This window comes from Bos indicus, chromosome 23 (genome assembly GCF_029378745.1).
Source record: "Bos indicus isolate NIAB-ARS_2022 breed Sahiwal x Tharparkar chromosome 23, NIAB-ARS_B.indTharparkar_mat_pri_1.0, whole genome shotgun sequence".
Lineage (NCBI taxonomy): Eukaryota > Metazoa > Chordata > Mammalia > Artiodactyla > Bovidae > Bos > Bos indicus.
This window is the reverse complement of record NC_091782.1, coordinates 10963141-10975872: the sequence shown is the minus strand read 5'-3', so window position 1 is coordinate 10975872 and position 12732 is coordinate 10963141. Positions and strand designations below refer to the sequence as shown.

Sequence of the window (12732 nt, the reverse complement as noted above, 5' to 3'; positions counted from 1 at the left end):
TTGTCTTTTTTTTTCCTTCTAATTACTGATTTTTGAGCGTTTACTGTATGTGGCTTTCCACCTGTCATCTCATTTCATCTGTACACCATCCCTACCAGGTCAGTGCTGTTGTTAAACCCATTTCATAAAATGAGGAAACGGAGGCTCAGAGAGGTTAAGTCAGTCACCCAAGGATGTTCAGCTCTTAAGCAGCAGAGTTTAAGGCTTGTGCTCAGGGCTGGCTGACCCATGCCAGAGACGGCTGCCTCCCTCCCAGTGCTAGATCTTTGAATACATGTGTTTCCAACCCTTAGGTCTCTACCTTGCTGTTCCTTTTCCAGCAATAAACCATCCCACCTTTTCTTTTTTCTTTTCTTTTTTTTTGACTGCAGAACTCCCCTCCCCTTTCAAGTTTTAGATCAGGTTTCAGGAAGCCTCTAGGACCCCCAGTTGGGCGCCTCTTCTGAGCTTCCTCTGCACTTAGCCAAACCTCTCCCATGATATTAATCATACCAACACTATATTCCCTTGTCTTTAAGCTTTTTAAAAAGCACGTTCCAGGACTTCCCTGGTGGTCCAGTGGTTAAGACTCTGCACTCCCAATGCAGAGAACATGAGTTCAATCCCTGGTGAGGAAACTAAGATCCCTCACTACGATCCTGTGTGCTGCATGGCAAAAAAAAAAAACAAAACAAAAACAAAAACTAGCTGAATCAACAAAACTTAAAAAAAAATTCATAAAAATTAACTAAAATATATTTTAAAAAGCATGTTCCTTATCATTAAGAAACATTTACGTTTACACCCAGAATATAGGCATATTTCTTTATAAAGTATACACACATGCATGTGTCAATCCATATATATTAAATATTAGTAAATCTTGATTCTTTTTTTATGAAAAATGAAGATACATACAGGATCTGATCTCATATTTTCTTCCCATGCCCCATTTACCACCACCAAATTACAAATCAGCATCTCTAAGTCAAAGCTCAGGGCGTGGGGCGACCTCGTACAGGGACACCAACCTTCAGGCTGCTGGGGATCTGAGATCTTGTGAGTTCAGCCTCTTCTCTCAGTAGGCCAGGACGCGGGGAGGGGGAGGGTACTCTGGGCAGAAGCCCCTCCCACAGTCCTGCCACCCTCGGGAGCCTGTAGGAGGTGGGGGTGAGGCTGAGCCTGGATTAGCTGGGGCCGGGGGCAGGGAAGCTTCTAGAGCTGCAGGGTGGCCAGAGAAGTGGGTGCAGCCAGGCGCGGGCACCATGCCGCTGCAGGACGACACCCTCCGAGAGGTGTGGGCCTCAGACAGGTCTGGAAAGCCCCCACTTCACCCTACCTGAAGCCTGGTGGGGGGCTCAGATGGAGGGTTTGGGGAGGGAGACAGGCTGATTCCTTTGCTACCCTCAGCGGACACGAGGAGGAAGGCCGGAGCCCCGAGGTCCAGCAGCGCACCAAGCAGGTAGGTCACCTGGCTTGGGGAGGAGACAGAGGGCCCCCTCACGCAGCACAGGGGATCTGGGAGCGAGCGGGGCAGCCTCTGGGGGTCCTTACTTCCCTGGAAGTTTGGGCTTTATTTTGTTCTTGCAGGAAAGGGGTGTTTGGGGGGGCATGGGGTGTCGTGAGGAGGAACCTGGACTTTGGGACATTGGAGGTGTCCATGAGACATGGGAGGGAGTCATCCATCGTGCCCCAGGAAGGGGCACAGTTCCCCTCCCGATAATCCGCGGTTATTTCTGGCGGCTCAAGGGATTAGAAGGGTGATGGGCAGCCCTCAGAGTCCCCCCGCCCCTTTCCTTCCTCTCCCTCCTCTTGACCCCCCACTCCGCAGCGACAGAAGTTGAGGAAGAAAAAGCCAGAAGCCCCAGAGGCTCCCTGCCCCACAGGATCCAAGCCCCGGAGACCTGGAGGTGGGCTGGGGGTGGGGCACAGGGTCCCGTGAGGGAAGGCCCGCAGGCGAAGAACGAAGGGGAGGGGGGTGAGCTGGGGGATAGGAAGAGCGAAAGGATGAATGAAAGCCGGGAGAGTGGTGTCCAAAGTGAAACAGAGCCCCGGGGAGCCCCCAGAGTGAGGAGCCTGAGGGGGGCGGGCACCTTCTCAGGAAGAGGTGGGGGTCGCTCCTGACCCGCGCATCTCGGCTCAGCCGGGCGGAAGGGGAAGCCGCGGGAGGAGCCCGCGCAGGGACCGGCTGAGGCCCGGGCAGCGCAAACAGTCTACACCAAGTTCCTCAGGGACCCCGAGGCCAAGAAGCGCGACCCCCGGGAGACCTTCTTGGTAGCCCGCGCCCCAGACGCCCCGGACACGGAGGACGGTGAGCGAACCCCGAGGGAAGGGGGCGTCTGGAGACCAGTAGGGGAGCGGGCGACTGGAGAGGAGAGGTTGGACAGGAACAACAGAGGGAGAGAGGCAGACAGCTGGGGAAAACAGCGTCTGCATCCCTGGCCTTGGCTCTTAACTAGGAAACCCTTTATGCTCGTGTTCTTTTCCCCATTTTCCGGATGGGGAAACCGAGGCACAAAGGAGTGGTTAAGAGCTCTGCCTTAGACCAGGACTAGGGGCAAGGGGGAGCTCAGATGGGTCTGGCTGGGAGTTAGAAAGAGAGACAGACCAGGGTAGGGAGAAGCAGAGTGGGAGAAGCAGGCACGTGTCTCATTAGAAGGGATGGAAAAGGGGAAACTGAAAGATGCCAGGAGGGTGTGTGACAGCCAGAGAGAGAAGGGCCTGCAAAGAAGCGCATTTTCCCAGAATAGGATTGCCAAGCCCCCAGCGTAACCCCGACTCCAGCTCTCGAGTGACTTGCACGCTGTGGAAGACTTTGGGGTCACCGCATTCTTTGAGAATCTTCCTCCTGTTTCTGTTCCAGAAGGGAGCCTCCTACCCCTGGCTCCTTCACTGCCTCCCAGAAATCTGGAGAGACCCGCAGAGATTAGAGGACCCACCCCAACCCCCATATTGATGAATTTCTACCTACAGGGGATGAGGAGGAGGAAGAGGATGACCTGGAAGATGAAGACGAAGAGGAGGAAAAGAAAGAGAGAGTCCACCTGCCTCCCAAGAAACCCCCCAAAGAGAAGGCTTCTACAGACATCAAGGAGAGGAAGACCAAGGCCCAGGGTCCAAAGGGTGGGTGTTGAGGGTCCAGAGGGGGCAAAAAGACACACAAAACTGGCCCCAGAGGGGCCTGGGGGTTCATGGATGTGCAGGGGTTGAGACATCAGAAAGCTACCAGGTGTCTGGACCCAAGTGTTCCATCCTTTGGTGATTTCTTCCCTCTGCATGCTGTATCGGAGAAGGCGATGGCACCCCACTCCAGTACTCTTGCCTGGAAAATCCCATGGACGGAGGAGCCTGGTAGGCTGCAGTCCATGGGGTCGCTGAGGGTTGGATACCCCCGAGCAACTTCACTTTCACTTTCATGCATTGGAGAAGGAAATGGCAACCCACTCCAGTGTTCTTGCCTGGAGAATCCCAGGGATGGGGGAGCCTAGTGGGCTGCCATCTATGGGGTTGCACAGAGTCAGACATGATTGAAGTGACTTAGCAGCAGCAGCATGCTGTATGCTAAGTCACTTCAGTCGTGTCCTACTCTTTACAACCCCATGGACTGTAGCGCGCCAGGCTCCTCTGTCCATGGGATTCTCCAGCCAAGAGTACTGGAGTGGGTTGCTGTGTCCTCCTCCAGGGGATCTTCCCAACCCAGGGATCCAACTCACGTCTCTTGTGTCTCTGCATTGGCAGGCGGGTTCTTTACCACTAGCACCACCTGGGAAACTTCTTCCCTCTAATGATCCTTAAATTAATATGTGCCCCCCGCCCCACCACCATCACCACCATCCTCCCAGCCCTGGTCAGGGTGTGCTGAGCCAGGGAGGGCAGAGGATTTTCATGTTCTTGGTGAGTTTTTAATTTTTTTTAAACTCAATATGAATTATATTTATAATTTTTACAAAAGTATCAAAGTGATTGTAATAAAAATCAATTCGTGAGTAAATACTGTGATGGCTTCCTGGCTGGGCACCTTGCCCTACGGGTGGGTGCTGGGGTCTGGTGTAAATGTAGACACATAGCTAGGACCTTGGGCCTCTCGAAGTGGGAGGACTATCTATAACTCTGACCAGAGAAGGTTTGGAGGATTTCTGATGGAGATGGGGTGGGAGGTGGGATTCAGAGTTTCCTTAGAAGGCCTGGCATTCATTCATTCACTACTTATTATACTCCTGGTGTTCATTCAGTTCTTTCTGGACTCAGGGTTAAAAACAAGACAAGCAGAGGAGCTCTGAGCCTCCCAGGGGACTGAAGGGACAATGAGTGAGGTGGAGGGTGTGACTCGTCTTTGTCTAACCCCCACCCTCCATTTCCAGGAGATCTGGGAAGCCCTGGCCCCCCACTGAAACCTCTTCGAGTTAAGAAAAAGGAGGCTCCAGCGGGGGAAGGGACCAAGATAAGAAAGATGAAGAAGAAAGGTGAGCCTAGTCTCCAGAGGAGCAAGGGTCTCTGGGTGTGGGGCTGGTGGGGGTGGGGGTGTGACCTCTTCACTTCCACACCAGCAGGGTCCGGGGAGGCTGACAAGGACTGCTCCGTGAGCCCAGGCACAGTGAAGAAGACACCAGCAGCCATGTTTCTGGTTCCCGGGGAGTGCCCAGCGGAGAAAACTCTGAAGAAGAAGGGTGGGTGGTGAGCTTTGGTGAGCTCTGGTGAGCTCTGGTTCCGGGACGTCCAGGGGCAGTCAGCTGTCAGTGTGGAGGGGCAGGTAAGGCAGAGGGGGTAAGGCGGAGGTTCTCAAGTTGGAAGACTTGGGGGCGCCTTGACGCCCACTTTAATAAGCCGTGTGGCCTCAGGACAGGGTCTTCACCTTTCTGAGGTTATTGCTTTCCGATAATAGTGAACTGGGGTCCAGGTGAGGCGTGGGTGTCCCTTGTAAACCGTGATGTGCCCCTGCCAGGGTAAGGGTGCAAACAGGCTTCCCCCTCCACCCCCAGGAACTCCCAAAGGCTCCGAAGAGGAGAAGAAGGAGGAAGGGGAGGAGGACGATGAGGCGGCCGCTGCGATGACCAAGAACAGCAATCAGAAGGGCAAAGCCAAGGGAAAAGGCAAAAAGGTGGGAGCCTGGAAGGGAGAGGGCGAGGTCCCTGCTGGGAGAAGTGGCAGGGTTTGGGGGACCTGGGTGTGGGGCCTCGTGGGCTGGGGCAATGGAGTCCCTTGGGGTTAGAATTCTTAGCTCCCTCTTTGGTGACAGGGTACGAGGACAAAGGGAACCAGGTTTGTAGGAACAGAAGAGGCAGTTGCGGGGTCACCAGGCTGGGACTGGCTACCCGGAGGCCTTATGCTGTCTGCCCTGAGCCCTCCCCACTGCAGCCTAACCATCAGACACAGCCGGAGGTGCTTGCATGGCCCCGCCTGAAAGCACACACATTTTCTGTACCAGGAGGTGGAGCACAGTCAGACAGGCACAGGCGTACACACCCCTGGGCATAGGGACTGACTGACAGCCAGGTGACTGTGAGTTATTAAAATAGTTCTACCCTGCTGCTCTGATACTGCTCAGAATGCTTCTTCCTCTCCCACCCAGGACCTCCCAACCTTCCAGCAACCTAACTATCCAGCAACCAGAGGGTTAACACTGGCTCTCAAGGGCCTCCAGGACCTTCCTCTACCATGTCCATTCTGATTGGGCAGTCTCCAGGGGCAGAGCATGTTGTTAAATATATTGAATGCTGCCCCTCCTCACAAACAGGACTCAGGTACCAACATGCACAGCTGGAGTAAGCAAGAGAGAGGGGTCCAGCTGGAGAAGGTGATGAAAGCCTTTGAGAAACAGGCTTCCACGAATAGAGAGATCACCCCGAGGGCAGGGCCTGGGGGGTGAGGGTGGGGTCTTAGCTTTGTGGGTTTATTCCTTTGTACACCGAGGGACTGATTCACATGGGCCGAGATCACCAGATACTGATGTATAAACTGAAAGCCCAGTTTATTATCTTCCAGAAAGAATATGCAGGCATGCAGAGCCTTTAATATAGTAGGCTCTTGAAATTCACCATGTAGAAATGTTTAAATGAGTTCCAGCTTTCTCCATACCGCATTCCAAACATAGTCCTGAGTTTCCCAAGATTCTTCTGCAGCAGCCTAGAGTGGAGAAGAGATGCCCACTCACCCAGAGGTTAAGGGCCCACTTCCCAACACCAGCCTCACTTCACACCCAGTGCAAACCTGTCTTCAGCAAAATGGGCAACCTCAGCCCACCAGGGCTTCTTGGTGGCTCCCAGAGAGCATTTACTCCTCAAATGCACATACCCAGGTGGCAGTCCCTTCTCTCCCCTGCTGAGAAAGTTGGGGTTAGAATCTTGGTTGCCCTTCATGTGAGGGACAGAACATACGAGCAAAGGGTACTAGCCTTGTAAGAACAGAGGGGCAATAATCAGGCCACCCTAGGGCCTAATGCAACCAAAGAGTTATTAAAAGTTTTCAATGAGCAAAATGAGCTCATTTATTCATTTGTTGTATTGCTATGTAACAAACCACCCCAAAACTTAAAACAACACTTCATCCTCTTAATTTCTGTGAGTCAGAAATCTAGGAACAGACTCACAGACTTAGAGAACGAATTTACGGTGGCCAGGGGGATGGATAGGCAGAAGGGATAGTTAGGGGGTTTGGAACGGATATGTACACACTGCTATATTTTAAATGGATAAGCAACAAGGATCTGCTGTCTAGCACAGGGAACTCTGTTCAATGTCATGTGGCAGCCTGGATGCGGGAGGAGTCTGGGGGAAAATGGATTCAGGTATAGGTATAGCTGCGTCCCTTCACTGTTCGCCTGAAACTATCATAATATTGTTAATCAGCTATACCCCAATACAAAACAAAAAGTTCAAAAAGAAAAGAAATCTAGGAGTAGTTTAGCAAGAGTAATTCTGGCTCAGGATGTCCCATGAATTTGCAGTTGAGATGTCAACTGGGGCTGCACCCATTCTCAAACCTTGACTGGAAATGGAGGATCTACTTCTAAATTGGTTTACTATCATGATTGTTGGCTGGAGGCCTCTCCAGAGGCCCCTTGAGTATCCTTATGATGTGGTAGCCAACTTGCCTTAAGAGTTCAAGAATGGCCCTAGAGACAGAGCAAGGCAGAAGCTGTAATATCTTTTATGACCTAGCTTTCAAAGTGACCGCCCATCACTTCAGCCTTATTCCATTGATCACAGAGACCAATGTGGGAGGGATCTACACTAGAGTATAAATACCATCTTGGAGATTGGCTGCTACATTCATTGGGTATTTACTTTCTGTTAAACTAACAGGTGGCGCTAGTGGTAAAGAACCCACCTGCCAATGCAGGAGATGCTGGAGACACAGGTTCAACCCCTGGGTCAGGAAAACCCCCTGGAGGTGGGAACAGCAACCCACTCTAGTATTCTTGCCTGGAGAATCCCATGGACAGAAGCCTGGTGGGCTGTGGTCCATGAAAGTGAAAGTGAAGTCACTCAGTTGTGTCCGACTCTTTGCGACCCCATGGACTGTAGCCCACCAGGCTTCTCCGTCCATGGGATTCTCCAGGCAAGAGTACTGGAGTGGGGTGCCATTTCCTTGTCACAAAAAGTCAGACACAACTGAAGTGACTTAGCACACCTGCACGCACATAGTAACAGTAGTAGCTAACACTTCTAACGCCATGTGCCTAGAACACAGTAACCCAAATCTTCAGCCTCAGCTCAGTTCACTTCCTAAGAGCATCCATGTGATGGAAGGTCTTTTGACAGGCTGTGCATCTAACAGAAGACTGGGCAGCAGTCAACATCCAGCTACAGCTCTTACTAACTATGTGAATTTGGGCAAGTTATTAAGCCTTTCTGAGCCTCAGCTTCTTCACCTGTATAAAGAGACCAACCACCTCAGTAGCTATAGATAAGAAGAATGATAATATTCCAAAGAGGAACACTTGGAAAGTGCATAGAATAATTCCTGGCACATCGGTAGACTTACTATGAGTGTCTGTTAAATACATAAACTAAGGTCTGTCCCAGGTATCCACCCCCATCCTGCATACTTCTCAGGTGAACCGAACTGAGTCACGGCGACGTTAAAAATTAACAAACATCATAGACAGTTAGTGGTGGAACCAGGATTTGAACCCAAGCTGCCTGGCCCCAGAGCCTTGGCTCTTAACCACAAGCTAAACAGAATCTTAATAAAGCACAAAGCTCCCCACAGCCTGGCGAGCTTCGGGGGAGGCTGAGGGGCCCAGGGCGACCCCTGGAACAGCCTCTGTTCTCTCCCCCAAACAGAAAGCGGTGAGTTGCCCTGCCTGCCTCCGGGCTCCGGACCTTCTGCCGAGGGCTGGGGGAGATGGTGCTCTGGGGCTGACGCACCCTCTGCCCTCACTCAGAAGGAGGACAGGGCCCCATCCCCACCCGTGGAAGTGGACGAACCCCAGGAGTTCGTGCTTCGGCCTGCCCCCCAGGGCCGGACGGTCCGCTGCCGGCTGACCCGGGACAAGAAGGGCATGGATCGGGGCCTGTATCCCTCCTACTTCCTGCACCTGGACACTGAGAAGAAGGTGGGTTGGAGGAGGGAGGGAGAAGGGAGAGGGGAGGGGCCCGGACCCCAGTCGAGAGCCAGAATGGGGGTGGGAGCTGGGGGGCAAACGGGCCTTCCCCTCCCCGCACTCCCCTCCTGCTCGCCTCTGTCTTCCAGCGCTTCTCCTCTGCCCCTCTCCCCAGGTGTTTCTCTTGGCCGGCAGGAAGCGGAAACGCAGCAAGACCGCCAACTACCTCATCTCTAGCGATCCCACCAATCTGTCCCGAGGAGGGGAGAATTTCATTGGGAAGCTGAGGTGGGGCTGCGGAGCTTGGGGGCCAGTCACCTCTGGCCCGCTGTGCAGAGTGCCCCACCTCAGACACTCTGGAATTGTCCCCCGGCCCCGGGCTTCTCTATATACATGGACACTTGTCCGCTTTGATGCATGTAGATCACTTGGGGATCTTCTTCAAATGGTTCAGTGAGGCGAGTCCTCTGGTGGTCTAGAGGTTAAGATTCTGGACTTTCACTGTGGTGGCCTGGATTCAATCCCTGGTCTGGGAAACTGAGATCTTGCAAGCCCCAGGGTGAGGCAAAAAAAAAAAAAAAAAAAAAATTGGGTTCAGAGGGTCTGGGCTGGGAGTGAGCTTCTGCATTTCTAAGACGCACTGGGGTGATGCCCATGCTGCTGGTTCTGGGACCTCACTCGGAGTAGGGCATAAAGTCCATGAAGCAGGGATTATGCCTGTCTTGTTCATGGTTGAATTCCTAGCACCTGGCACATAGTAGCTATTCAACAAACAGTTACTAACTGACCCAACGAAAGAGTCAGCACCCACCCTGTGTTATGTCTCCCCATATAGCTCATCCAGTCCTCACCACAAATCTGAGAGATGAGGAGAAAGTGAGTCCCCAAGTCAGGCTTTATTTCTTTATGTCTTTACCAAGCACATATGTAAGGCCTACCTCTGTGTCAGAGGTATTTCTAGGTAATTTGCAAATATTAATCCATTCAATAATTTTATCAACCAAATTGATAGAAAATATTATTACCACGCCCATTTTACAGATGCGGAAGTTGAGGCTAAGAGTTTAAGTCACTTGCCTGGGGTCATACAGCTAGTAAGAGCTGAGGTTTGAAAGCTGCCCAGTCTCCCTGTAGATCCAGGTTTTAAAAAGACTTCATGCAGAAAGCCAGGGGCAGGGTCCTAAGACACACCCATGCTTGAGGCAGAAAGCTCTTAAGCTTGGCTGTGAGGAGGGGTCTGGAAGAAGGGGTGTGGAACCCCCTCAGCCCCGCCCCCAGCTCCACCCTGCTCGCAGGTCCAACCTCCTGGGGAACCGCTTTACTGTCTTTGACAATGGGCAGAACCCGCACCGCGGCGGTAGCACGGACGTGGGGAGCCTTCGGCAGGAGCTGGCGGCCGTGATCTACGTGAGAGCGCCTTCTGTCCCCGTATGCCCTAGGGCAGGCCCCTTCCCTCGCCGAGTGGTCTAATGCGAATCTCCCTCCCAGGAAACCAATGTGCTGGGCTTCCGAGGTCCCCGGCGCATGACGGTCATCATTCCTGGCATGAATTCCGACAACGAAAGGGTGCCCATTCGGCCTCGCAACGTGAGCCCCGCACCTCCCTGACACGCCTTTCCCTGTGGGTCTTGCTCCCTAGTTACCGGCTTGTAACCCACTTCCAGGAAGCCCTGTGGGGTGGGGAAGGGGTGTTCGGCCTACCCCATACCCAACCCGGAGCACACCCATTGCCCCGTCACAAATTCATTCTGGCAACTTGCACAATAGATTCAGTTTGGAGGGTTTTCATTGAACTCACTGAAACGAGCACAATAGGGTTGGTTAGTTGTGTTCGTGTGTTTTGTTTTTTTTTTAGTGTACATCAAAATCATTCATTCATATATTCATTCAACACACATACATTGAGTACCAAGTATTAGTCTAGGCAACTGCAGACATCAGTCAACAAAACGAAGATCTACCCTCATGAACCTGGCATTCTAGTGGAGGGAGACAAACGGTAGACAAAGTCTGTGATAAGTAAGTAAATTGTGTAGTGTGTTAGAAAGTGGTTTTTACTGTAGCGGGGGGGGGGGGGGGGGTGGAGAAAAAGTTGAACAGGGAAAGGAGATGAGATGTGTGTGTGTAGGTGTGATTTAAATTCAGTGGTCAGAGTGGGCCTCACTGAGCAGATGAAATTTGAAGGAGGTGAGGAGCAACCCTGCAGATATCTGGGAAAAGATCATGCAGGCAGGGAGAAGAGCCAGTGCAAAGGCCCTGAGGCAGGAGAGTGCCTGCTGAGTTTGAGGAGCAGCAAGCTGGCCACGGTGGCTGGAGGAAGATGAGGTCAGAGAGGTGAGAGTGAGGGGCAGCTGAGCCTGTGTAGCTGGTTTTTACTCAGAGAAACAGGAACAGCAGGGCTTTGGGCAAAGGAGTGATATGATTTGACATATTTTAAAAAGCAAAGGCTGTTTTGTGTGTGTGTGTGTGTGTGTGTGTGTGTGTGTGTGAGTGAGATGTAGGGCAAGATGGAGAGCTGGCCCAGAGAGAGGGGGCCTCCTTCAGTGTGTCAGACCCATGCTTTGCCCCTCAGCATTGCAAGCTGAGTGAGCCCGGGATTTCAGAGACGGTTGACTGGCATGTCTCATACTCACAGTGATGTCACTTTACTCATTTACAATGAAAAAGAATACTCCCATCAGCTGATCACACATCTTTCCCTGCTGGAAAGCCACAATGGAATAATCAGAGACCTGGCCAACCCATGGGGCACAAGCCCTGGGTGGCTCCTGTCTTTAGGAGCCTGTGTGTTCCACAACTGCTCCTCCCATCCTGGAATAGACACACGGATCCTCCAAAGGCGGTGCCTCCCTTGGGCTTAGTAGGAACTGACACCCAGAGCTGCTCTGAATCTCTTCATCATCAGTTCATTCATTCTACAATCATTTATTAATGCCAGGTGTTGAGAATGTAAAATCAATACAAGAGGTACCATCAAAACAATATCTGATATTTATTGAACATTTACTCTGTGTGAGGAACTGCTCAAAACAACACTTCATGCACTATTAATCATTTAATCTTCACAACACCCTGTTATGAGGGAAACTAAGGCACAGAGTTCAGTTCAGTTCACTTCAGTCACTCAGGCGTGTCCGACTCTCTGTGACCCCATGGACTGCAGCATGCCAGGCCTCCCTGTCCATCACCAGCTCCCAGAACCTGCTCAAACTCATGTCCATTGAGTCAGTGATGTCACCCAATCATCTCATCCCCTGTCATCTGTAAGGCACAGAGCCATTAGTCAAATACTGCGCCTGCTGTTAGGGTATCTAATTCTGTCCTGTCTGCACTGTTAGTGCAGTGGGAGAAATCATAAGAGCGAGGAAATTCAGAGCTAAGACATTTAAGTCAGACTTGGGGTCACAAGGCTTCTTGGAGGACACAATCTTGAGTGGACTCATTCTAAGCCATGAACGTGAACAGGTGACAAGAAACCAAGAAAAGAAATACATGTCTCATATAGACCCTGCTCCTTCCTTCCAGAAACTCTTCCAGGACATTTTAACTACTCTGTACCTATACATCTCTTGAAGCTCAACTGTGAGCTCCTTGTAAATCCTAGAATATCTGGTTCATCCTTGTGATAGATGCTAGCGTGTGGCCTAAGACCCCTTGGGACCGATGGCACAGAGCCCCACCTGTGCGGCAGATGCTACTTTTCACTTTCCAACTCTCCACTTTGGCGTCCTACAGCCGAGCCCATTCTCCCAGACGTACATCCTGGCCAGGTGGATGCCACAGACACTGTGGGTGTACTCAAAGAAACCCTGGCCACCATGGCCATTGACACCCAGGCTGCACACATACATAAAAGCACCACAGGTCCCCAGCCACTGCCCCACCCTGTTAGTCCCAAGATATCTCAGCCAGCTCTCACTATCCTGCCCCTAATACTGCCCACCCCTCACACCCCAGGCCAGCGACGGGCTGCTGGTGCGCTGGCAGAACAAGACACTGGAGAGCCTCATCGAGCTGCACAACAAGCCCCCCATCTGGAACGAAGACAGTGGCTCCTACACCCTCAACTTCCAAGGCCGAGTCACCCAGGCCTCAGTCAAGAATTTCCAGATTGTCCACGCTGATGACCGTGAGTATCTGAGGACACAAGCCAGGCTGTTCCCCACCACCTCCAAGACCCCAAACCTCACTCAGGTCTTTCCCTCCCC

General features: G+C 52.1%; 1 protein-coding gene across 1 annotated transcript in view; it reads left to right on the top strand.

Moving 5' to 3' along the window:
• Window positions 1–1175: 1175 nt before the first annotated feature.
• TULP1 (TUB like protein 1) overlaps window positions 1176–12732 on the top strand; it is a 15141-nt gene continuing 3584 nt past the window's right edge. Inside the window, exons 1-14 of the mRNA XM_019986346.2 lie at window positions 1176–1291; window positions 1390–1441; window positions 1811–1889; window positions 2123–2290; window positions 2953–3102; window positions 4341–4442; window positions 4530–4646; window positions 4959–5077; window positions 8265–8270; window positions 8366–8536; window positions 8700–8812; window positions 9820–9931; window positions 10013–10111; window positions 12482–12653. Coding sequence (XP_019841905.1) covers window positions 1245–1291; window positions 1390–1441; window positions 1811–1889; window positions 2123–2290; window positions 2953–3102; window positions 4341–4442; window positions 4530–4646; window positions 4959–5077; window positions 8265–8270; window positions 8366–8536; window positions 8700–8812; window positions 9820–9931; window positions 10013–10111; window positions 12482–12653 — 1507 coding nt within the window. The 5' untranslated portion in view covers window positions 1176–1244. The remainder of the gene's footprint in view (window positions 1292–1389; window positions 1442–1810; window positions 1890–2122; window positions 2291–2952; window positions 3103–4340; window positions 4443–4529; window positions 4647–4958; window positions 5078–8264; window positions 8271–8365; window positions 8537–8699; window positions 8813–9819; window positions 9932–10012; window positions 10112–12481; window positions 12654–12732) is intronic.